The 25,845-nt window shown below is 44.5% G+C and overlaps 1 protein-coding gene across 4 annotated transcripts; it reads left to right on the top strand.

Annotated features, from left to right (window-relative positions):
- Positions 1–317: 317 nt before the first annotated feature.
- Positions 318–25,702, top strand: HMGCS1 (3-hydroxy-3-methylglutaryl-CoA synthase 1). 4 transcript variants are annotated; one of them, XM_066240609.1, is made up of 13 exons: positions 326–438; positions 1,170–1,355; positions 6,374–6,434; positions 13,643–13,775; positions 15,104–15,561; positions 16,328–16,453; positions 16,946–17,110; positions 19,734–19,899; positions 20,691–20,861; positions 21,323–21,429; positions 22,191–22,316; positions 22,546–22,709; positions 23,953–25,702. In XM_066240609.1, exons 4-13 carry the CDS (start codon positions 13,699–13,701, stop codon positions 24,040–24,042), a joined length of 1,650 nt encoding a protein of 549 aa, XP_066096706.1. In that variant the 5' UTR covers positions 326–438; positions 1,170–1,355; positions 6,374–6,434; positions 13,643–13,698; the 3' UTR covers positions 24,043–25,702. The 4 variants fall into 4 exon arrangements, with proteins under 4 accessions (XP_066096709.1, XP_066096706.1, XP_066096707.1 ...); XM_066240610.1 differs by lacking the exon at positions 13,643–13,775; XM_066240612.1 differs by lacking the exons at positions 1,170–1,355; positions 13,643–13,775 and having other exon boundaries at positions 318–438.
- The last annotated feature ends 143 nt before the right edge of the window (positions 25,703–25,845 follow it).

The raw sequence follows: 25,845 nt of genomic DNA, 5'->3' as shown, positions 1-25,845 counted from the left end.
CCCCGTCTCCTCTCACTCTGCTCCAATTGGTCACAGAACCTCTCACTCCGCTCCCGTTGGCTCTCGCCGTCTCGCGCCGCCGTGTCATTGGCAGGCTGGTTCTCGGGCCACTCGACGTCACTCTCTCACCCCACTTCCTCTGTCCTCCGACTTGACACCGCCCCTCCTCCCGCCCTTCTAGCCACGAGGGAAAACCCGAGAGAGGGCCCGCCTCTATCTCCTTTCTGATTGGTAGAAGCTGGGCTGGAGGGCGGGCACTGCCGTGCGAGTCTGCCGGTCGCGATTGGCTGTTTGACCCACCGCCCCGCCTCCCACCGCCTCCCGGCGGTGCCGGAGTCCGGTGGGTGGGCGGCTATAAAGCTGGCGCAAGGGGAGTCGCCTCTCACTGCGCCTTTCGTGGCTTGCTCTCTTTTCCTGCGGTTGCCAGGTCACCTTTGGGTGAGTGTCCCTCTCGGAGGACCGGAGCTGGACTGCTGAGGGGCGGCGGTCGGGGTGAGAGCCGGGCGGAGGCGGTGCCCTTGACTAGGCCCGAAGGCGCTCCGGCTGTGTCCTGCTCGCGGCAGGGGCATTGGCCGCGGAGGGTGGGCCGCCGGGAGTCTGGCAGTGTGGGTCCCCTGCCGGGGACCTGGAGCCCCGCGGCGGGTATGAGCTGGTGGGCGCGGAGGGGAGCGGGTGAGAGGGAGTTGAAGGTGCGGTTCTGATGGCACAGCCAGCAGCTGGCGGTGCCAGGGAAGTGGCCGCGACCACCGAGAGGGGATAGGGCGGGCCGTGTTCGTGAGGGCACTGGGTGGGAAGGGACTGGGCTGCCAGGGCGTTCCCGCAGCCTAGGGGGAAGGTGGACGTCGAAGGATAGGGGCGATCGCGCTCAGGTGGCGGCCTGGCAGGGGGGTGTGCCTTCCTGCCGCCCAGACGGCGTGGGTAGGAGAAAAGAGAGTGGGCAGCGCTACCTCCGTAGCGCAGGTGCAAGAACGCATCGCAGCCGGATTTCACCTGGCGGAGAACAGGTGCTCTTGACAGCTTCTCCCTGTGCTCACTTGGGACATCACAGATTCCTGCCTCCCACCTTCCCACCTCCACACTTTTTGTGTCCATTTAAAAAAAAACAAAACAAACAAACACAGGGTTTCCGGATGTTCTGAAATCCTGTACCTCCCTCCTCCTGCTAATAGCCTCAGGACCAGCCTGACCTGCTAGGATGATGTAATTGGCCTTCACACACAAGAAAGAGATTTTGGGTTAAGCCAAGGACATTTCAAAACCAAGTACATGGAGTCTTTGAAAACGTATGTCCCGCCTTGACCATGAGTAGAGAGAAGATTGCTCACAGCCCCTTGGAGGAGGGATTTGGACCACAGGTAATGGGAGGTGTCCCCGCTTGTCGTGCTTGCCCCGTGGCCTTGGCCTTAGGGCTTCACGTGCTTTGGTTGCTCTCCGCCGCTGCAGCCCTCCCCTCCTGAGCCTCTGCCACCCTGCTGCAGCAGGACGATGTGTTAAGCCGCTGCAGAGTAGCGTTTGCTCTATTTCAGGGATGAATCGTGAAAAACAAGGGCGAGATGAATGACAAAATTAAGAGAAATGGAAGTGCTCATTTGGTGAACAGATTTCTCCTTCTGAGATGGGGTGTGGACTTTTATTGCACAGATTCTGTTAGAAGGCAGCTTGAAAGCCCTTGTCACTACTACCTGTGCCAAATGGTTCTTTGTAGCTTGAGACATCTAAGCAGTTTGTGTTCTTTCATTACTCAAAACTTTATTTTTCAAATTTCAGTTATTTTTGTAAGGCTAAGCAGGTTGGGAATAGCATGTCTTAACCAGAGTGGAAGTAAGACATTCATTTCTTTGTCCTTTGTAGGTTTCTCTCTTCTGAGTTTGTAAGTTTGCCCTGCTTTTCAATTCTAGTTTAATTCAGTTCAATTCTACTTTAGTGGTCAGTAACTCCAGTTCTCAGAAGGCGTTTCTAATGGGGAGAGTTAAACGGATGTTATGTTTGAGGCCATAGAAGGCCACGTCATCTGTTAGACTAATTCTGGGTCTTGGATTTTGATCTTATTTAAAATATTCCTCCAAAATGCTTTTATATCTTGTTTCTCTTAACAGATTGATTTTGAGATTTTTTAAAATAGTTTTTGTTTTTTTTTTAAGATTTATTGATTTTAGAGAGAGAGGGAGAGAGGAAGCAAGATCATTGTTGCTTCACTTTAGTTGCTCACTGATTGCTTCTTGTATATGCCTTGATCGGGCGAGCCCAGGGTTTTAAACTGGTGACCTAAGTGTTCCAGGTGGATGCTCTATCCACTGCACCACCACACAGGTCAGGCAATTTTGAGAATTTTTTATTTTTTATTTATTTATTTATTTTTATTTTCTGAAGTTGGAAATGGGGAGGCAGTCAGACTCCCGCATGTGCCTGACTGGGATCCACCCGGCATGCCCACCAGGGGGTGATGCTCTGCCCATCTGGGGCATTGCTCTGTCGCAACCAGAGCCACTCTAGTGCCTGGGGCAGAGGACAAGGAGCCATCCTCAGCGCTGACACTCTACCACTGAGCCAACTGGCCAGGGCTAATTTTGAGAATTTTTGATCAAGAATTTAAGTAGCTTTTATCACAGGAAATGTAAAACTCTGATATTGATGTAATGTGTTTTTGGGATATCCTAGAATTATTTAAAATTATGATCCAGTGGAACTGAATTATACAGTAGGGTGATACAGTTGGTTGTGGATGGACAAGCTTGATGGGTTATGTATCAGAATCTCTGTGACCCTGGCCAGTTTGCTCTCTGAATTGAGTATTGGCCAAGCGTCTGACTGTCCCAGGTTTGATTCCTGGTCAGGGCACACAAGAGAAGTGACCATCTGCTTCTCTTTTCCCTCTTCTCGTTCTCTCCATCTTCCCCTCCTGCTGCCAGTGGCTCAATTGGTTTGATCGTGGGCCCTGGGTGCTGAGGATTGCTCAGCTGGTCTGAGTGCTTCAGCCTCAAGTGCTAAATAGCTCGGTTGATTCGAGCCTCTGTCCCCAGAGGTGGATCCCAGTTGGGGCAACATGCAGGGGTCTGTCTCACTATCTCCCCTCCTCTTACTTTAAAAAAAAAATCTCTGTTTAGTTTCATTTAGAAAGGAATATAAAATCTTACAATTTTATGTTGGGTTACTAAAAAACCAAATATAGAAGGTGTGACTTTTTTATGTTTCTCAAGAAGGTGGTATGGATTAAAAAGGTTGAGAAACGTGTTACCCAATCTAATGGGAGGGTGGTAGGACTCAATTCTTTCTAGTATGTGTGCTGTTGAAGTGAGCATAGGACTCAGTTCTCAATGATCTACTCATGCCGATGCCTGGCACATGCCGATGCTCACTTGCTGTCTGTCAACTGAGTATGGTTAGAGCAGTAGAAGAAAACCTAATCTTTCAAACTCCCAGTCTTGATCTTTGTAGCGTTTTTGGTTGGGTATGTGTGCATGTGGAAGTGATTGTAAGATCAACACATTTTCTCTTCTGATTCTATTTGACTCCTTACATTTTTCAGGTTAGGATCTGGGAACAACTAAAACCTATTTGCTTTGAACAACAGTCGAATGTCAACTTTCTGCACACTCTTTGGTGTTCATCTTCATAGTGATAGCAAAAAGAACTCACTAGTGAGGGTTTCTACAAGTACTTCAATCTGCAATATTTGTCCTCTAATTGCTATATCTCCAAATTCAGCCCTTTAAAAAATGGCAGTTGAGTGCTCTTCGCTTTAAGGTCTCAAAGGGATTTCAGAAGATTCAAAATACAGTCCTTTCCCCAAGAGGAATCTTCTCCCCCAACCCAGTGTGGATAAGAAGACTGCCCATAGGTTTCTCTTGAGTGTAAATATGAAGACTCCCAGTGTGAATGGCGTGACTGCTGTAGGAGTGCAGGGCCTATGAGAAAACTCTGGGAAACCTTCCTGGAACAGGTAGCCTGTAGCCTACAACAGGATCTTGAAATGTGATTAGAATCTCTGAGAAGTAGACCAGGAATTTGGGGTGGGGCAGGCAGGGATGTCCATGTTTTACACTTAGAGAACTAAACCAGAGTGTACAGTGTAGGCAAGGCTTTCTAAACAGCAGTTTTGCTTGCTTGCTCCTAAGGTAGAAAGGTGGCTTAGTCTCAATTTCCTGAATTTCTCTGCTGTACTAGTGAAAAAGATCACCAGGTACTGCTTATCATTTATCTTGTACCAAAATGTGTACTGGCTGTACCTCTCTGAGCACCTGTTTGAATAAAGGCTTGGGTGCCAGAAGGAGGAATTGAGAGTACTCACTGAATCCCAGAAGGAGGCATAACTGCAGAAAGCTGTCTGGCCCCAGGCAGTCTCATCATTCTTCAGTTTTCATCTTTGCCAAACTCAGTGCATCTCGAAGTCTCCAAATGTGCTTTGGGAACCTGCCCAGCGACTTGTGATGCATTTACTGCGTCCTGACCCATGTTGCTCTGTTCTGTTGCTTGCTCTGAAAACTCCTGTGAAAATAAGCTGATGACTTGTTGGGGACTTAAGCAGGGTTGTTGTAGTCAGAACAGCGAACCCACCTAGCAGTTGCAGAAGAGGAGAGAAAGCGAAACCCCTCTCTGGCGGCCTCCCCCAGAGTGGCAGTGGCTGCCTCTGTTTAACAGGCCTCTTTCCTGAGAATCTGATGGCCTGCAGCCTCTCTTTCCCTCCCCTACCCCCTCCTTCTCCTCCTCCCCTAACCTTCTTGCCCAGTTTATTTATTTATTATTATTTTTAAATTTTATAAAAGTTTATTTGAGCCAAACTGACAGTGTATGCCGGGGAGCTAGATCTCAGATGCTGTCCTTCCCCCCAGTTTGAATAATCCAGATTGAAGGTGGGAATACTGGCGGTGTGGGAGAAGTTTTCTTGGCCCAAATAGTGTCAGATGCACACACATACATACATGGTTCAAGAAGAAATATTACTGTTTTCTAAATAGTCTCAACATGCAGAAGGAACCGGGTTTTCTCCCCTCCCAGAGAGACTGCTCTCCATGGTCTGCTTTCATTTTCAGGTCACAGAAGCATAATTTGAGATAGCAAAAGACCAAAAATTAGATTATTTTATTTTCAAAGTGTGTATTTAGTACTTTAATCAAAGAGGTTTTTTTAGAATGTAGTAGTCATCTTTTCCTGTAAAACCCAGGACTTATTTCTTTTGGGCGGTGCAACTAATCTTAATGCAGTAAAAGGTAAAGAGCTCCTAATGATCTAATGATGTAAAAGCAGTAAAGCTTTAGCATCTCATGTAGTCTCTGGGCAGATCCCAGATTGGCTGGTAATTAGAGAGATAAGGCAACTGTTAAACACAGGAACTGTTATCTCAAGTAACAATCCTACCAAACTGATGGGCTAAGGAAAATGCTGCAGGCACTGTCCCATTTTATTATCACATAATATAAATATTGCTAAAGCTTCATGTTCCTTTGTCTTAATATATCAAATGCTTTTTTTCTAATACAAGCACCTAGGGGGAAAAGGTTAGGAAGGGCAAAAGTGGCCCAGTTGAAAACCAGGAGCATAAGAGTAAATAAATGAAGATAATTACATCTCACTAGAAAAATAATAGGTTGTTGTTGTTTTTTTAATACTGAGAACTAGGATAATAGCATTATTCACATATTTTATCTTCTCAACAATCCCTCACAATGAGCCAGGAGGGCAGATAGATATTAGTTCCATTTTACTGATGAGAAAATTGAGGCTGAAAGAGGCACAAATTATTGTGAAAACCACAAGATCCTAAGTGCTGAGCAAGTTCTTGAATGTGTAAGTCTCTACACTGGAAATTTGTTAGCCCAGCATAACTCATTCCTTTCTCCCAATTCTTTTTTTTTTTTTAATTGATCTTGAGAAGGAGAGAGAGATGAGAAGCATCAACTTGTAGTGTCACTTTAGTTGTTCATTAATTGTTTCTCATATGTGCCTTGACCAGGGGGCTCAAACAGAGCCAGTAACCCTGTGCTCAAGCTGGTGACCTTGGGTTTTGAACCAGAGACCTCAGTGTTCCAGTCAGTGCCCTATCCATTGCGCCACCACTGGTCAGGCCCTTTCTCCCAGTTCTTGAAAACCCAGATTTAGTCAAGACTACAACTCTCCCAGCATTATACTTGGTTGAAAGCCTGAACATGAACTTCTGTCATTTCATTACCAGGACAGAGCCTACCACTATAAAAGCTAATAAAAGAGCAAGTTTTATTTATAAGCTTTATGTACCATTTTTTCTAAGCAAAGTCATTACTACATGATGTGATTAGACAAGGAAATACTTATTTTAACTCACTTTGATTTGAAGTCATTATTTGAATTTGTGTGGTAGTTTATGACTTTAAATGAAGTTCTTATTTGGAATTCCTAGTGCCTGAAGGAGGACGCAGAGTGACAGACCTGGAGACTGAAGTCCTTTGTCCCTCACACAGGTATGGTGTCCTGTCCTGCTATTGAAGAGAGTGTCCCTCTAGAATGGAAGGGGGAATTTAACTTTTATCATAAGGCAAATAATCATCCGTGTGCACCACATATCCTTAAAACTCTTTATAGGGTTACACTCTTAGCTTTAAACAGTAATTAATGCCATAATGCTGAAGGAGACTAATTTTCAGTTTAGTAGACTAATGGTTAAAAGCTAGAACTGATTTTTTTTTTTTTTCTGAAGCTGGAAACGGGGAGGCAGTCAGACAGACTCCCGCATGCGCCCACCAGGGGGTCGCTCTGTCGCAACCAGAGCCACTCTAGCGCCTGGGGCAGAGGCCAAGGAGCCATCCCCAGCGCCTGGGCCATCTTTTGCTCCAGTGGAGCCTCGGCTGCGGGAGGGGAAGAGAGAGACAGAGAGGAAGGAGAGGGGGAGGGGTGGAGAAGCAGATGGGCGCTTCTCCTGTGTGCTCTGGCCGGGAATCGAACCCGGGACTCCTGCACACCAGGCCGACGCTCTACCACTGAGCCAACCAGCCAGGGCCTAGACCTGATTTTTTTAAAAATATTTTTTATTTATTGATTTTAGAGAGAAAGGGGGTTGGGAAAGAGCAGGTGGCATCAACTTGTGGTAGTTTCTTCTCTTATGTGCCTTGACTGGGCAACCCCGAGGTTTTGAACCAGCAAACTCAGCATTCCAGGTTGTTGCTTTATCCACTGTGCCACTGCAGGTCAGGCTAGAACTAATTTTAAGAATTAATATTCGGCCCTGGCCAGTGGCTTAGTGGAAGAGTGTTGGCCCATTGTATGGATATCCCGTGTTCAATTCCCAGTCAGGGTACACAGGAGTAACGACTGCTTGCCTCTCTCCACCCCCCTTTCCTCTCTCTCTCCCTCTTCCCCTCCTGCAGCTAGTGGCTTGATTGGTTCATGCATAACCTGCAGTTGGTTTGAGCGGGTCAACCTCAGGTGCTAAAAATAACTAGGTACTGGACCATAGGACCCAGATGGGGGTTACTGGGTAAATCCCAGTTGGGGCACATGCAGGAGTCTGTCTATCTCCCCTCCCCTCACTTTAAAAAGAAATTCATTCATAAGAGAACTCAATCTAAATAATAAACCTGAACCATGCATATTGCTTTGTCAGAAAAAAAATCACAGGTGCCCTGGCCGGTTGGCTCAGCAGTAGAGCGTCGGCCTAGCGTGCGGAGGACCCGGGTTCGATTCCCGGCCAGGGCACACAGGAGAAGCGCCCATTTGCTTCTCCACCCCTCCGCCACGCTTTCCTCTCTGTCTCTCTCTTCCCCTCCCGCAGCCAAGGCTCCACTGGAGCAAAGATGGCCCGGGCGCTAGGCATGGCTCTGTGGCCTCTGCCCCAAGCGCTAGAGTGGCTCTGGTCGCAACATGGCGACGCCCAGGATGGGCAGAGCATCGCCCCCTGGTGGGCAGAGCGTCGCCCCTGGTGGGCGTGCCGGGTGGATCCCGGTCAGGCGCATGCGGGAGTCTGTCTGACTCTCCCTGTTTCCAGCTTCAGAAAAATGAAAAAAAAAAAAAAAATCACAGGTAATATGTGCCAACAGTGCTTTTTAGATTACAGCCTCAAATGATATGTAGCCAGCTACGGACGGATATTTATGATTATGTGAGATTAGACAGTGGTTATAAATTTGTTTGAACCAATAATTAATTATTTGTGGCCATTGTTATTTTGTGTTGTCATGGAGCTCCTCTTGTGTGATTCTGCCATTTTGTGTATGTGTTTCAGTAGTATGATTTGCTGCAATTACTTCTGATTCTTGGTTTAAAAGGCTAGTAGAATTTCATTTATTCAACCTTCAGTTTCCACCGTAGCCAAGTGCTGGGCTGGGTACCGGGGACACAGAGAAGGACAAGACACGCTTCCTGCTCTCTAGAGACTCCTTGTTTAGTGCAGAGAGACTGATCCCAGATAATAGAGAAGTTGGAAGAGTTTTCAGTAGCCTCTTGACAAAGGTCAGGTGTGTATTTTGGACTGATTAGCCGAGGATGGGGAGAGAGGGGAGGTGGAGACTCACTCAGGAGGCTTGCCTGGACTCCCTGGGATTGATGGATTGATGGATTGATGCCAAAGCCCCGCCCTCACCAGCCCTGGAGGCCCCAGGTCAGGTAGCTCTCGCTTCAGCATTCTTGGTGGATTGCTCTGCCTTTCCCTTTCTCCTCCTTTTCCAGTTCTTGTTTATACCCAAATTTTAAAGATTCTCAGAGGATCGACTTAGTCCCTTTTGTGTCCTCCTAGGAAATAAGACCTGGAATCCTTTTTTGTCCCCCAGAAGGGCTGCGCCTTCCCTTTAGAACAGACTTGAATCTTCTGTTGGTATTTTCTTGTTGGAGATAGCTCTGAGAGAGTTGTAGAGTTCTGTGGTGAAAGTGTACTTCTTCCTTCCTCTTTAAAGAAATTGACATATTTTATACAGAATACCCATTCTGCTTAGACTTTTTTTTATTATGAGTAATCAGAAATACCTCATTCTCTATGGGGTGTTAACACCATATTGTGAATATCTCAGATCTTTAGCTAGCCTTTTTTTTCCTTTCTATTTCTAATTTGTATCTGGCCTACTTCAGAGAGCATTTGAGAGGACAACATAAGAGTATACACTTAATAGGATAAAGGTAAATACAGTGTGTCCGTAAAGTCATGCTGCACTTTTTTTTTAAGATAGTTTTTTTTAAATTAATTAACTAATTAATTTATTCATTTTTAGAGAGGAGAGAGAAACGGAGAGAGAGAAGAGGGGAGGACCTGGAAGCATCAACTCCCATATGTGCCTTGACCAGGCAAGCCCAGGGTTTTGAACTAGCGACCTCAGCATTTCCAGGTCGACGCTTTAGCCACTGCGCCACCACAGGTCAGGCCATGCTGCACTTTTGACCGGTCACAGGAAAGCAACAAAAGACGATAGAAATGTGAAATCTGCACCAAATAAAAGGAAAACTCTCCCAGTTTCATACCTATTCAGTGCAGTTCGATGTGGGCTCACACACAGATTTTTTAGGGCTCCTTAGGTAGCTAACCCGGATAGCCTTTACAGACTCGTCACTGACTGATGGCCTACCAGAACAGGGTTTCTAAACCAAACTGCCGGTTTCCTTCAACTACTTATCCCACCGAGTAATGTTATTCCTATGTGGTGGCGCTTCATTATAAACGCTCCAATATACACGTTGCACTTTGGTCACAGATTCGGATTTAGCGAGCCACAGAACACACTGAACTTTCCTCTGTACTATCCACATCTTGACTGGCATGGCTGTGGGCTGCTCCGCTGTATACACGGTGTTAACATCATCATCTGCGCATGCGCACATGCTGCCACATCATCCTACAGAAACTAGGAGTGTTTTCCTTTTATTTGGTGCAGATTTCACATTTCTGTTGTCTTTTGTTGCTTTCCTGTGACCTGTCAAAAGTGCACCATGGCTTTATGGACACGCTGTATTACACACCACAAATTATATAAACTTTTTGTTGTTTGAAATGCCATGGAAACAATTGCTTTCCTGTATTAATTTTTCTCCCTTTCTTAATCTTAACTCTTCTGTAATTTTAACCAAAAGCTAAATATTTCACATTAGATTGCTTTTTACTAAGAGTATAATGAAAACTTAGCCAAGAGAATGGGCATGAGCATTACTGATTGATTTAGACAATGTAAATAGTTTTTCCACACCAACCTCAGAGCCATGATTCACCTTGACTGTGGGTTATTTTAGTTAAGCTACATTTATTTTTCCAAGTGAAACAAGCTACTTATTTAACCTCTAGGAAGTTTAAGAATGACCGCTTATATTATTTATTTTTTTTTTTTTTCTGAAGTGAGAAGCAAGGAGGCAGAGAGACTGACTCCCACAGTGCCCAACCGGGAACCACCTGGCATGCCCACTAGGGAGCGATGCTCTGCCCATCTGGAGCACAGCTTGTTGCAACCGGAGCCATTCTAGCATTCTAGCGCCTGAGGCAGAGGCCATGGAGCCAGCCTCAGCGCCCAGGCCAACTTTGCTCCAGTGAAGCCTTGGCTGCGGGAGGGGAAGAGAGAGACAGAGAGGAAGGAGAGGGGGAAGAGTGGAGAAGCAGATGGGTGCTTCTCTGTGTGCCCTGGCCGGGGAATCGAACCTGGGACTTCCACAAGCCTGACCGACGCTCCACCACGGAGCCAACCTGCCAGGGCAACAGCTTATTTTTAAGTGCTGTAATACAAGAATTAGAGCTGGTTGTCATAAATATGGTACATACAGAGTAATTCCGGAATTAAAGCCTGGCTTTAATGACTTTTTATAAACTTGTTTATACCTTCAGAAGATGGTGTATATACCTGTCCTTTTCGTTTCCGCAAGCATTGTGAGCCATTGAGCCAGGCTGGGAAGATTACTCTATCCCCAGCTTGTTTAGAGTATATTAAAAGGTTGGAATCTGTGGGACAGGTTGGGAAGGTAGCTAATACTCCTACTTCTGCTTTTGTGACTTAGAGTTGGCCTGCAGGAGGGGCTCCTCTTATAAGTATATGGACTGGTCTTTAGAACAGTAGTTGTAGAGTTCTTCTCTGTGGACTGTATAGAAGGCTTCTTCTTACTTTTATTTTACACTAAGAATCTGCCTAGTGCTGTTAGATAGTCCTTATATCTTCATTAAAGTTCCAGTGTAGCCTGACCTGTGGTGGCGTAGTGGATAAAGTGTCGACCTGGAAATGCTGAGGTCGCTGGTTCGAAACCCTGGGCTTGCCTGGTCAAGGCATATATGGGAGTTGATGCTTCCTGCTCCTCCTCCCCTTCTCTCTCTCTGTCTCCTCTCTCTCTCTCCCTCTCTCTCTCCTTTCTAAAAAAATAAAAAATAAAAAAGTTCCAGTGTAGCCAAGTTTAGACTATGAAATTGATGGTTTCGTGGGAGAAGGGGAAGGTAGAACAAGACGGAAAGGGGCTTCTCTCTATTCATTAGAGGAACCAGTGAGCCAGTCGAGTCAAAACAGTAGAGGCTACGCATCTGGAGGTCATCCTGAGCACTCCTTCTTCTAACATCTAGCTGAGTGATTTTCAGCCTTATTCATCTCATGGCCCACCTAAACTATTTACTAAATTCTGCGGCACATCTAAAAGTATGTTTTTGCCCATCTGATTAAATAAGTATAATTTTGATTCAGTCACACCGGGTAGCTATTGTTATATTGGCTGTTGTCATTTTATTATTTTTATTTATAATTTATTTATTTATTTATTTTTCAGCATAAAAGGGCAGCTTGCTTTATTGTCGCGATGCCAGTGGAGGACAGGGATGGGCAGCCTGTGCTCTCCAGTCTGAGGCTCGCAGAGGCCTGGGGGCCCCAGGGAGCTTGAGGCCGGCCTCTCACTAAATGAACCAGTCCCTGAGGGCTGCCTGGCTGTTGTCATGTTTTTATCTGACAATCTAAGGGAAAGAGGTCAGTGCCCCTGACTAAGTAGTCAGGTACTGCACATTTAAAAAAATTTTGTGACACACTGGTTGAAAATTGCGGGTCTAGTCTATCACAGTCCTGCCAATTTTTTGCTTCTCTCATATTTTCTAAAGCTGTTTCTTCACGCCTTGTGCTGTAGAGTTCAGGCTGTAGTTCATGGCCCATCTTATTGGGACTGCTGCATCAGCTTCCTAACTCAAATCCGTTCTCTAGACAGCACAAGTGACTGTGAGGCAGTGGCCCTCTGTGAGAAGCACGCTTCATGGAGGTGTGATAACTGACACAAAATTCTTATATAAATATTTACCCTGTGCTTACAGTCTGATACTCCCTGGTTTTTTATTGTTTTTTTTTTTTAAGTGTTGTTTATCATCCACTGACTTGATTTTAGAATTGGAAAAATACTCATCTGAACACTAAATATGACCCTGTTATTCCTGCTTAATATTCTGATATCTTATTGTCTCTATGGTAAACTTGAAGCTCCCTAATCATACCAGACCTTTAGGACTGGATCCAGTGATCATGTAGACCTACTAACGATCCGATCTACTCACTGGGCCTCACCTTTCACTTCAATAAATTAGTTACACTTTTTGTAGTTCCTTGGGGTGTGCCTTTGTGTGCACCGTCCGCCCTGCTGAAAATCTCCTACCACCGTCGCTTCTGCAGAGCTTTTCCTGATGACCTGCTCTTTGCTAAGACTCAAATTGGGCACCAGGGACCCGGAAGCCTTTCTCACACACGCCCCTGACACCAAACTGAGTCCCATAATTCCCTAAAACACAATGCGACTGTCTCTGCTGTTTATTGTTAATTATTTATCTTACCACCCCAAGAGACACAGTTCGTGTTTGAGAGAGCAAGGGTCATATCTGAAACTCACCTCAAATCTTAGACATGCAACGTGCCGTTGTTTGGCTGAATGAAAAAATATATGATTCTAATATTTAGAAAGAAGATACAACAGATACCGCTTAAGATCTTTAAGTTAGATTATATTTTAAGGTGGCTTATTTTTTAGGTTTTAATATATACATAATTTGATGATTTATGGGCTAAGGTTAGATTTCATGGTTTAAGGACAGCCTTTCTACTTTTGATATTCTCTCAAGATTTCAACATTTAACTCACTTTGGCGGTGGTCTGTAATTTCATTATACCTAATGCCATTCCAGAGTTTGCAGTGTGGCAGAGGACAGGTGACCAATACAGGATTTGACTTTGTATTTTCAGGAGTCACATTAGAGGTGAGTTGGCAAATGCTATAGAAGGTTAGTGAAGCAGTTTGACCCAGGTAACTCTCGTAAGCCAAGCCCTTATGTCATTGAAGAGCTGAAATCCTGCCGCTTGGGCAACACCGTCCAATTATGTAGTACGTAAACAGGAAACTGAGTTGTAGAAGTTTAGTTATGGGAAGAATTTTTTTCTATAAAAATGAGGGCTGTGCCACTCTTCAGAGCCTGACAACTCCATTTCTCTGACTCCTGTGCCAACTGGGTTCTGGTGGGACTGTGATGGGGGTACCCCAGTGGGGGTAGAGGGGAGGAGGTGTGGCGATGGCGGCAGCATGCGTGGGTCTCTGGGTGCCAGCGCAGCGGCAGAGAATTGGACACAGTGGCTCCAGCAGCTTCAGTTGGAGTGGGAGCTCATGGGATCTGAATACCCACTGGCCCCTTTTCTCCTGTAGCTTGGCCAACAAGTTTGTGAGGGTTTTTTGTTGTTTGTTTTTCTTTTCTGGAGAGAGACAGACAGGAGGGAGAGAGATGAGAAGCATCAATTCACAGTTGCATCAGCTGAGTTGTTCATGGATTGCTTCTTATACTTGACCGGGGGGCTCCAGCCACGCCAGCAACCTTGGGCTTTGAGGAGTGGTTTTGAGAGGTATTATCTAAGAGTTAGTTGCCATACTAATAATGTGTGGTTTACCAGTTTTCAAATTAAAATCAGTTTTTCGCCTGACCTCTGGTGGTGCAGTGGATAAAGCGTCGACCTGGAAATGCTGAGGTCGCCGGTTCAAAACCCTGGGCTTGCCTGGTCAAGGCATATATGGGAGTTGATGCTTCCAGCTCCTCCCCACCTTCTCTCTCTGTCTCTCTCCTCTCTCTCTCCTTCCCTTTCTCTCTCGTCTCTAAAATGAATAAATAAAATTAAAAAAAAAATCAGTTTTTCTTTTTTCTAATTTAGAAGCTAAGTGGTACTTGTGGTTTTATGATTATTTATCACCTAGACATTAGTTAGAGAAAATATAGAATATTGGCATTTGAACCTGTGGTAGGTCCTAGAACTTGTCTTCGCTTAAAATTTTAATCATTTGGGTTCTGGGAGGGAGCTTCTTTGGAAGGGTAGGATCATAACATCAGGGCTGTATATAGATCGGCTTGGTAGACTTCTATATTGTGGTTTTTCTACTAGCTGAGGTTGTTTAGAAGATCAATGAAGAATGCAGTATTGTTTGATCTAACAATTTTTAAAGTCCCATAAAGTTAATAGCTGTGAATAATGACTGTGATGACTGACTAACTTATTTAAACTTTGAATGGCCAGGAATAGACCAGGTACTTGAATTCTGATTTGTGGACCATAATACTGAATTGTCACTATATTTCATCTTATAGTTCTTTACAACACAGAAGAATCTTTTTTTAATTTTTATGTTTTATTGATTTGAGAGAAAAAGAGACAGGAAGGGAGAGTGAAAGGGGAGAGATGGGAAGCATCATCTCGTAGTTGCTTCACTTTAGTTGTTCATTGATTGCTTCTCATATGTATTTTTTTGGGGGGAGCTCAAGCTGAGCCAGTGACCCCTTGCTCACATGAGTGACCCTTGGGCTCAAGCCAGTGACCTCATGGTTTCAAACCAGGGACCAGATTGTCTCAGGTCAACACTATCCACTGCATCACCACCAGTCAGACCAATACTGAAGAATCTTATTTGAGTTTCCTTTATTTGTAATAATCATGCTTCAAATCTAAAGATGTCTAATGTTTAATAAAGTGCAAACCTTTTTGAAAGATAATAATTTTAAATAATAGCGTTTCTTACTATATTATTACTTTTACATATTTAAAATTAACTGCCCTAAGTAAAATATGCTAAACTTAGAAAGTAAACTAATATTTTAGGTGATGGCTGAACTCTAATGATGATTTCTCAACTTTGAACTTGAGATTATATAACATAAACGATGGCTTTTGTTTTTCTTCTAAAGCTCTTTCACCATGCCTGGCTCACTTCCTTTGAATGCAGAAGCCTGCTGGCCAAAAGATGTGGGAATTGTTGCCCTTGAGATCTATTTTCCTTCTCAATATGTTGACCAAGCAGAGTTGGAAAAATACGATGGTGTAGACGCTGGAAAGTATACTATTGGTTTGGGCCAGGCCAAGATGGGCTTCTGCACAGATAGAGAAGATATCAACTCTCTTTGCTTGACTGTGGTTCAGAATCTCATGGAGAGAAATAGCCTTTCTTACGATTGCATTGGGCGACTGGAAGTCGGAACAGAGACAATCATCGACAAATCGAAGTCAGTGAAGACTAATTTGATGCAGCTCTTTGAGGAGTCTGGGAACACAGATATAGAAGGAGTAGACACCATGAATGCCTGCTATGGGGGCACGGCCGCGCTCTTCAATGCTGTGAACTGGATCGAGTCCAGCTCGTGGGATGGTATGTTACGTCTCTGTCTCAAGGAAATGGTCCTTGAGGATGAATAGGCCCAAATAACCTTTTAATGACATATGCAAACATGACCACTTTGTTTATTGGAATATATTCAGAAAGATAGCTATGACTTTCAGTTCACCTGTATGATGAATCAGTTATCTTTATCATGTTGAATAATTTAAATTTTTTTTTATTTTTCTTTTTGTTTTAGAGAGACGAGAGAGAAGGTGGGGGCAGGGAGAGTATCAACTTATGGTAGTTGCTCCCCGTATGTGCCTTGACTCGGGCAAGCCCAGGGTTTTAAACTGGCAACCTCAGCATTCCAGGTCAATGCTTTGTCCACTGTGCCACCACATGTCAGGCCTTAGGAAGGGAGAGAAATGAGAAGCATCAACTCGTAGTTGCATAACTTTAATTGCTTCTCATACATGCATTGATCCAGGGAGTTTAAATCGAGCCAGTGACTCTTTGCTCAAGCCAGCAACCATGGGATCACATCTATGACCCCACACTTAAAGCAGATGAGCCCATGCTCAAGCTGGCAACCTCGGGGTTATGATCCTGGGACCTCAGCATCCCAGGTCAGCGTTCTATCCACTGTGCCACTACCTGTCAGGCACATGTTGGGTAATTATCAAATTTAGTCAGACCATTTTCTTTCTTTACCTAAAAAGGGGAAAACATATTGTGGGGAAAATGTAGCACTTCAGTTTCCAGTGTGACATCTATAGTATGGCTCACCTGCTTTTGCGCTAACCATGTTTTTCAGGCCGGTATGCCCTGGTAGTTGCAGGAGATATTGCTGTGTATGCCACAGGCAACGCCAGGCCCACCGGCGGAGTGGGAGCCGTCGCACTGCTCATTGGGCCCAATGCTCCTTTAATTATTGAGAGAGGTGAGTGTTTGTGAAAGTTCTTTGTGTTTTCTCTAATTAGCACAATATGCTGAGAGATTTGAAAATAGAATCTAGTAGTGACTGTTCATTCAGTGCAGGTACCACCTGCTGCTAAGTGTGGTATGTGTGCTACTATAGTTAGTCTTCACAGCAATTGTATGAGACGAGAGATACTTCTCCATTTACAGAGAAGTGAAATGGGTTACATTGGGTTTAATAACTTAAAGGAGTAACTTGCCCATAGGCACAGTAAATGTTAAGTTTGTTTTCAGTTCAGTAAAGAAATTATAGTCTCCCAGTAAGACTTATGAAACTTGCATGAAAATGTACACCCAAGAATTCTTAGCCTGTTTTATTTTAATCATGTGTTGACTTCCTGGGTGATTATATATGCACACTGTAAGGGGTGACTTGTTAAGGAAGGCCCCAGTGGTGCTCACATGCAACCATCGAGAAGCAGAAACCCTGACATCTTCCTTTCGGTTCTAACAGGACTGCGTGGAACACACATGCAACATGCCTATGACTTCTACAAGCCGGACATGCTTTCTGAATATCCCGTTGTGGATGGGAAGCTGTCCATCCAGTGCTACCTCAGCGCCTTGGACCGCTGCTACTCTGTCTACCGCAAAAAGATCCATGCCAAGTGGCAGAAAGGTGGGGTTCTCCGGCTTGCTGGGCTCGGTCTCTGGGGGTGATGATGTGCCAGAGTCTTCAGTGAGCGGGTGCTTCGTGGGCATCCTTCATCGGTGTCCTTGAACCATTTCTGCTTCGTTCACCAAATAGCATTTTCCTGTAGTTTTGGAGAATGGGTAATTTAGGAAAAGAGGTAAGCTTTGGAAATGAGGTATACAATATCTCTGCGAAAATACTTAGGTTGACTTACCCCAGTAAGAAAACCAGAAGTGCCCTGGCCAGTTGGCTCAGTGGTAGAGCGTCGGCCTGGCGTGCGAGGGACCCGGGTTCGATTCCCGGCCAGGGCACATAGGAGAAGCGCCCATCTGCTTCTCCACCCCCCCCCCTTCCTTCCTCTCTGTCTCTCTCTTCCCCTGCCGCAGCCAAGGCTCCATTGGAGTAAAGATGGCCCGGGCACTGGGGATGGCTCCTTGGCCTCTGCCCCAGGCGCTAGAGTGGCTCTGGTCACAGCAGAGCGATGCTCCAGAGGGGCAGAGCATCGCCCCCTGGAGGGCAGAGCGTGGCCCCTGGTGGGCGTGCCGGGTGGATCCCGGGTGGATCCCGGTCGGGCGCATGCGGGAGTCTGTCTGACTGTCTCTCCCCATTTCCAGCTTCAGAAAAATACACACACACACATACACACACACAAAAGAAAACCAGAAGTAGGGTAAAAGAAAGTAACTTTAATTCTGTTCATCTTTTAAGAAAGGCATTCCTATAAGGTGCTTTTTTTTTTAAAATTATTGATTTTAGAAGAAAGGGAGGGAGGGAGAGACAGAAACATGGGGCTGCTCCTGTATGTGCTCTGATCAGGGATCAAACCAGCAGACCTTGTGCATCGAGATGATGCTCTAACCAACCAAGCTGTTTATTTGGCCAGGGCTTCACAAGGTTTTAGTTTGCAGCTGTGATCCAGAGAAAACTGTAGTGAAGCTCAATTTTTGAAGTGTGATCTCCCTTTCCCCCATTTGCATTGACTTGTGAATTCATATTTGCTTTTTTAATGTCATCATTAGTCTATCTAACCCTAAAAAAAGTTCCCTTTATTCCCCCAGTAGTGTACTTTATAATTATTTTTAGAATCTAAGCTGCATAGTTTTTTAGAATAAAAATAATGATGATACAACCTCAGGTACATGCTTAGGACACTTGGTTAAACATCAAGCAGCCTCTGTCTTTGATGACCACTTCAAGAGTGGCAGACTTCACGATGTAACTTGATTATGGACGTGGCAGTAGATGTCACATCACAGTGTGTTGTCTACAACAGTGGTCCCCAACCCCCGGGCCGCTGACCAGTACCGGTCTGTGAGCCATTTGGTACCGGGCCGCAGAGAAAGAATAAGTAACTTACATCATTTCCGTTTTATTTATATTTTAGTCTGAACGATGTTTTATTTTTAAAAAATGACGAGATTCCCTCTGTTACATCTGTCTAAGACTCACTCTTGATGCTTGTCTTGTAAGTTCAACAATTATATTTAAAAATACCACAGTTTTTTACGCCAGTCGCATAATTTTATTTTGTACATTTATCCATCCCACCCTAAAGGCCAGTCTGTGAAAATATTTTCTGACATTAAACTGGTCTGTGGCCCAAAAAAGGTTAGGGACCACTGGTCTACAAAACAACATCCTGACAGAACTTGAATGGAACAAAGTCCTGAGGTGTGGAAAGGACAGTGTTTGGGTCAATGCTGTTAAAACACATAGTATCACATAAAATATGCTTACCCTGTAGTCCAGCTGTGCTTTATAGAGGTTATGAGAGAGGATTAGAAAACAGGTATTCAGAACCTAGTAGCTCTAGATAAGAAGCATTCTTGCTGTATGTGATATGTCACACTGGCTAACAGGACACATTCAACAATACAGTGATTTTCTACCTTTATTAGGATCACAGTAAGAAATACAGCTAACATTACTTATGCATGCTAAACTTGAACAAAAATATCATGAAATTACTTATTCATTCTGCAAATTATGCAGTTTATTTTCTACTTTCATTAAAAACAAAAAAAACCCCAATTTTTATTTATTTATTTTTGTGACAGAGAGATGGAAAGATAGGGACAGACAGACAGATGTTGCAGCATCTTAGTTCATTGATTGCTCTCTCATATGTGCCTTGACCAGGGGCCTTCAGCAGACCAAGTAACCCCTTGCTTAAGCCAGAGACCTTGGGTCCAAGCTGGTAAGCTTTGCTCAAACCAGATAAGCCTGTGCTCAAACTGACGACCTTGGGGTCTCGAACCTGGGTCCTTTGCGTCCCAGTCCAATGCTCTATCCACTGCGCCACCACCTGGTCAGGCAAAACAAATTTTTTAAGATAAAAAATATAGGCATTGACCCACTAAATTGATGACACAACTCACTAATGGGTTATGACTCTCACTTGTGAAAAACAGTGATAGTGTAGTGTATATTGTTCTACCCCTGAATGTCTTTGTGATATGAATTTCAAACCATAGAGCTATTTCATGGTACAGTATATTTTTGGTTGTGATTTAAAGATACTAAAAATATCCTAGCTCTGTTCAAAAATAAAACTTCAAAACTCTGTGGCCTACATGGATTTTCTAATGCCTTTGGGTTTCCTTTTCAGAGGGGAATGATAGAGATTTTACCTTGAATGACTTCAGCTTCATGATCTTCCACTCACCCTACTGTAAGCTGGTTCAGAAGTCTCTGGCCCGGATGCTGCTGAACGACTTCCTTAATGACCAGAACAGAGATAAAAACAGTATCTACAGTGGCTTGGAAGCCTTTGGGTAAGAGGACTTGTTGGGATTGTTTTCCTTCTGTGTGAGAGCATTTTTATATATGTTAAACCATTATTTGTACAGCCCTGACATTTTATAGTCAAAGGATCTTAGAAGTAATCTAGTCTGATTGATTAATGTCATCAGTGAAGAAACCAGTCCCAGAGAAGTGGTGGCTTACCTACATGAATTCTGTCATCATTCCCACTCAGATTTTCCGCTTTCCGCTTTTAGCTCCCTTCTGTCATCACCACACTGAGGGGCCCACATGTGCCTGTGTCACACAGTGTCCGCGCTGTCCTCCCTGCTGCTCTCTGTCCCCAGGCCCAGCTCCACCCTGCTCATGGCCACTGTCGGGGCCGTTTCCATGCTCCGTCACACGCCCTCCAGGGCTCCCTGGCTGCCGCCCTGCTGCGCCGCTGTCTCCCTGCCCAGGTCCCTCCCCCGTGGACCCAGCTCTACCCAACTTCCGAGACCCAGTTCTTACACTATAATGACCCTTCTAACTAAGTATACATTATGGGCCTACTAGTATACTTTGTTTGGGGACAACAGTGCTTTAGTGATTTTATCACCCCATTAGACTCAAGTTCTCTTAACTTGATTGTAAAAAAAAACTTTGAAAAAAAGGGTTTTCTATCTACAACTGTTCTGTCTTCCATAACATCCTACTTGGCTTTTAACAAATGGAATCATGAAAAGCAGAGTTACAACACACGGGCAGATTAGAACATTAATTAGGTGCACTAATACAATAAAAGTGGAGTCTTTGAACACTAAAACTATTACAAATCTTCCAGGGATGTTAAACTAGAAGATACCTACTTTGACAGAGACGTGGAAAAGGCATTTATGAAGGCTAGTTCTGAACTCTTTAATCAGAAAACAAAGGCGTCTTTGCTCGTATCAAATCAGAACGGAAATATGTACACGTCATCCGTGTACGGCTCCCTCGCGTCTGTCCTAGCGCAGTGAGTACCGTCTGGGCTGCTTGAGTTCTCGCGTGGGGTGTGCTTGGGTTCTAAGACCAGGTCTGGTGCCAGATCACAGGCAGCTGCTTTATTCCCAGGCTCTCTGGCCCATTGTCCCTTGACATGAAGGCTGCCTGGGTGAGGCCACAGTCAGTCCAGAGCATTCAGTGTCACCTGGCTTTTCTGGCTACTGTTCTCATGGATTTATTATTCCTGACCTACAGTTGGGCCATAAACCTGGGGTTGGCAAGGTAGCTTGTTGTATGGTAAATAAAATACCTGTTCTAAGTAAGCCCCATCATTCTCAGAGAGGAAAGTGCTTGGCTCAGTGCGCTTGTGCAAGGGGGAAGCTTTTGGTTAGGCCCCTAAGGCTACGGGATGAGTTTTTATTTCTGTTCCTAGCTTCCTACTCACCGTTGCTTGGATCGAGGAACCTTCCTAATAACTTCTTTGCCACACAGGTACTCGCCGCAGCAGCTGGCAGGGAAAAGGATTGGTGTGTTCTCCTATGGTTCCGGCTTGGCTGCCACGCTGTACTCCCTCAAAGTCACACAGGATGCCACCCCAGGTGAGCGCTGTCTTTCGGCAGGGCTGCATTGAGGGGACTCGGCGCCGTCTCCGGCGAGCTCCCCAGTGTGCCCCGTAGGTCGTCACCACGTCGCCATCGTCATTACTCCTCCCACCGTAGCCAACTTTGTACCCCAGTCTAAAATCTGCCTGGACTGGGCCAGGGGCAGAGCTGTGTCTGAGTGAGGGTGTCTTCTTGCCTGCCTTCCAAGTCAGAAAAGAAGTATCAGTTTAAACATTTTATGGTATAAGTGTTTTTGACGTTTCCTTTTTTGGCAAATAACTTTATCTTTTATCTCATGTTTTAAACATGTAGTTGGGAAAGGCAGGTTTGAGTGTTTAATAATCGAGTCTGATCACCTGAGTAATACGAAATGATTTCTTATTGTGCACTAATATCTACGTTATCTGGTTTTTATAGCTTTATGGTCTTGGCTATATGTAAGGAAATTTCTGTGCCTTTTGTGAGCTGGAAGAAACAAAAGCATAGAAAAAAAGTGATGGTACACTTGGCATTGCTTTAAAAGCTGTCATGGGTTGCCGAGACAACAAGCCATTTGCAGTTCCTGGTCCCACCTGTCTGCTTCCTGCCCGGGGCTCTGGCTGACCCTGCACAGAGCTGGGCACGGCACAGGGAGCGGCCAGACAGACCCCGTCTATGTGTAACTGAACGACAGCCAGTTTTCCTTTTGGCAACATTTATGTAGGCTTTTGGACATGCTATTTTTAGTCTTTTAATGTTGGAATTATTTACTATTATAGGATCTGCTCTTGATAAAATAACAGCAAGTTTATGTGATCTTAAATCGAGGCTTGACTTGAGAACTTGTGTGGCACCAGCTGTCTTTACTGAAAGCATGAAGCTCAGAGAGGACACTCATCACCTGGGTAAAAACCTTACATTGTTAATGTCCACAAATGTACATCCAGAGCCTCTTAGAGGGCACAGCAACACTTGTGACATCACATGGAAGACAAGGGTTTCCACATATCTAGGCTGTATTCACACTGATCTGATGCTGGTGAAAACTAGAGGGAAATATGGAACTTCTCTAGTTTGTTGCCAGATAAGTTGTATGTCACAACTAATTTTTCATATTCTCTCCCTTTCCTTTAGTCAACTACATCCCGCAGAGCCCGGTAGACTCGCTAGCTGAAGGGACATGGTACCTCGTGAGAGTGGACGAGAAGCACAGGAGAACCTACGCCCGGCGACCCTCCCCCAGCGAGGACAGTCTGGACGGAGGAGTGGGGCTGGTGCACCCAAACTCAGCGGCTGAGGTAGGGAGCATGCTTGTCCTGAGCTTCCCCTGGTGCACCTGCTGCTCCAGGCCCTGCGCCTGCAGCACCCAGCTGAGGCTTGGCCACCTAGAGGAGGATGGGGAAGCAGGGACGTTCTGCGCAGGGCTCTGGGGTTGGACGCCTGCTGTGCTATTGTCCAATTTTATAAAGTCCTTGCACTTAAATTATTAGCATTTTTTAAATGCACAGTCAATACTAGGTTTTATAATACCAGAATTTAAAGGGAAGCTGATCTCCAGGGTATGTCTAGTGAGGGAAGCAGGGCAGGGTGTGAGGCCCTCACCTCTCTTCATACAGAATTACCAGGAGTTAACAGTATTAGCTGTGCTTTGTGTTTCTACCATGCTTGGTACTTCATTTATGTTCTCTAATTTAACCCTTATACAAACTACTTTGCAATATATGATACTGGGCCCATTTTAGAGACGGGGCTGTAAGACATTTAAAGATTTCATAGCCCTGGCTGGTTGGCTTAGTGGTAGAGCATCAGCCCGGCGTGCAGGAGTCCTGGGTTCGATTCCTGGCCAGGGCACACAGGAGAAGCACCCATCTGCTTCTCCACCCTTCCCCCTCTCCTTCCTCTCTATCTCTCTCTTCCCCTCCCGCAGCCAAGGCTCCATTGGAGCAAAGTTGGCCCAGGCACTGAGGATGGTTCCATGGCCTCTGCCTCAGGTGCTAGAATGGCTCCAGTTGCAAAGGAGCAAGGCCCCAGATGGACAGAGCATCACCCCCTGGTGGGCATGCTGGGTGCATCCTGATCGGGTGCATGTAGGAATCTGTCTCTGCCTCCCTGCTTCCCACTTCAGAAAAATACAAAATAAAGACTAAATAATTAGGCTTCAACCAAGGACTTTATAACCTTGAAGTTACTTATCTGCTCACCCCAAATTTGGGGCCTGCAGTCTTCTTGCTATTATACAAATTAGGTAGCAGGTCAATCTTCTAGAATTTGAGTCATGAATGCAAAATGTAACAAGTAGAATACAGTGTCTGATAGATCTCTGTGGCCTTCCTCTCTCTCTTGCTATATTGATAATTGCATAATAAATTCACCATAAGGTAAAGAATGGATATTTAGTTCCCGCTAAGAACAGTTACACAGAATATATATTTAGCACAAACCTCTTCAAAGTTGTTTTCTCTGGTTTTCCATTGGAACTTTTATTAGCACATGACTCAAAAGAAAAAAGAAAAAGAGACAACTTTTCCCCTTTGATTTTAGCATATTCCAAGCCCGGCTAAGAAAGTGCCAAGACTCCCGGGGACAGCAGCCGACCCGGAAGCAGCTGTCATCAGCAACGGGGAGCACTGAGGAACGGCTGGGCAGCACGGGCCTTCCGTGTGGGGGGTGGGGCTGGTATGTATGGGATGGTTGGGTATGGGATGTCTGGGGACAATATTAAAGGATTACATATTGCTTAAATTTTTATGTGACTGACATGGAGCCTGGAAAACCACCGTATTCTTGGGGAAGTCGCTTTGCTCAGTTTGCTAATATGCTTTCTGTTGTGATCTAGCCAGTGCTTACTGTACTCCAATGATGTTAAGGGCTCTGTGAAACTTCATACCTCTCCGGCCATGTGTATGCATGAAGCTTATTAGTTTTTTAATGTGGTTTGATGAATCGTGTGCTTCCGGCAGAAAAGAGCAGAGATACTAGTCAATTTTTAATTTTTGTGAACATGGAAGAATTTTATACTTTGAACAAATAAGATTGCTGAAAGTACCTGTGGTTTTTGAAAAAAGCTTCTAGTTTAAAGAATGTGTGCTCTTACATGTGATATGCACAAACCCTGTTTGAAAATGGCAAGACAGACGTTCTTTTTTAAACTTTGTACATTCTGAAGAGAGAGAAGAGTTGGGATGGAAACTCTGGTTCTGGGAACCGGAATGTGGCTCTCTACCCAGGCCGGTGGTGACGAGTGATTGTAAAGGGTTCTGACAGCGGTGCCGCCCTGGGCAGGCGTCCGGGCCGTCCGCCTGGTACTCTCGGGAGCTGGCGTCCCTCTCGGGCTGCTGCGGACTCGGCCGCGCTGGCTCAGGCCCACAACGTTGAGTTCTTACTAGAACTTGTGTATGAGAAAGTTTGTTGCTGCAACCTTTGTACCTTACTTTGAAAAATAAAGAAAACATTTTTCTGGCTGCCTTTTAAAAATTTTAAAAAGGAAGGATAGGGCAAGGCATTCTTAGGTGACTTCTTAGGCTTCCGTGCTATAAATTCAATGTGAAGACTGACAGCCTAAAGTCATGGTGTAAGTATTCATGTCCTTTTTTTAAAAAAAAAAAAACCTGTTTAATGAAAATAAAAAGTGAAACCCAAGTTTTTACATAGTTTGATCAGCCAAAACGAATGTTCCACTTCAAGATCTGGAAGTAGGATCTGTAAAGCATTTTCTCAGACTTTTACCTTAAAAGGAACTATCACATGGTAGAGTAAGACTGGTTAGACAGTTCTGTAGATATTTTTGGTGCTGAACAATGACATGAGCCTTATAGATTGTAAAATAGAGATAGTTGGAACTAATGTACAGAATTAAAATTTTAAACTTTATTTGCTGTTCAATTCTGTGAAGTTTCACTTATCTAAAATGAACTTACACAAATATGTAATGTTACAAATTGCAAGGTAATATGTACTGTTTGTAAAATACTCTTGTCTAATATTAACTAGTGGTATTTTGATTTGTACAGTCATAATTTGTTAAAATGATTTCATTTTAACACTTACTGATATAGGTTGATGACGGAGGTTCAGATTTAAAGACTGATGGGGAAATGGAGCATGCAATACTTTCACAAGTATTGGGAGTTTGGTGTGTTTTGGAAAGAGTAATTGAACGTTTGGGTGTCAGAAAATAGGTTTTCTCAACGCCCATTGCCAGCAATGGGCAGGCCTAGTAATACCGGCAGAGAATTAACTGTACACCTCACAGACAGTGAGGGGAATAACTGAATAAAGTTTTAGAGAAATATTTCAGATATTTGAGTATTCTTTTTCCCTTTTGAACTAACATTTAGGCAAGAAATCAATAATCTGTATTCAGATATGGGCGTTCATGTCATCTCAGTTTACTCATTCACCAGTTAATTTGTTCATTATTCAATAAACATTTGA

This window comes from Saccopteryx bilineata, chromosome 1 (assembly GCF_036850765.1).
Source record: "Saccopteryx bilineata isolate mSacBil1 chromosome 1, mSacBil1_pri_phased_curated, whole genome shotgun sequence".
Taxonomy (NCBI): Eukaryota; Metazoa; Chordata; class Mammalia; order Chiroptera; family Emballonuridae; genus Saccopteryx; species Saccopteryx bilineata.
Note: the sequence above shows the minus strand (reverse complement) of the source record. Positions and strands in the feature narration are given on the sequence as shown.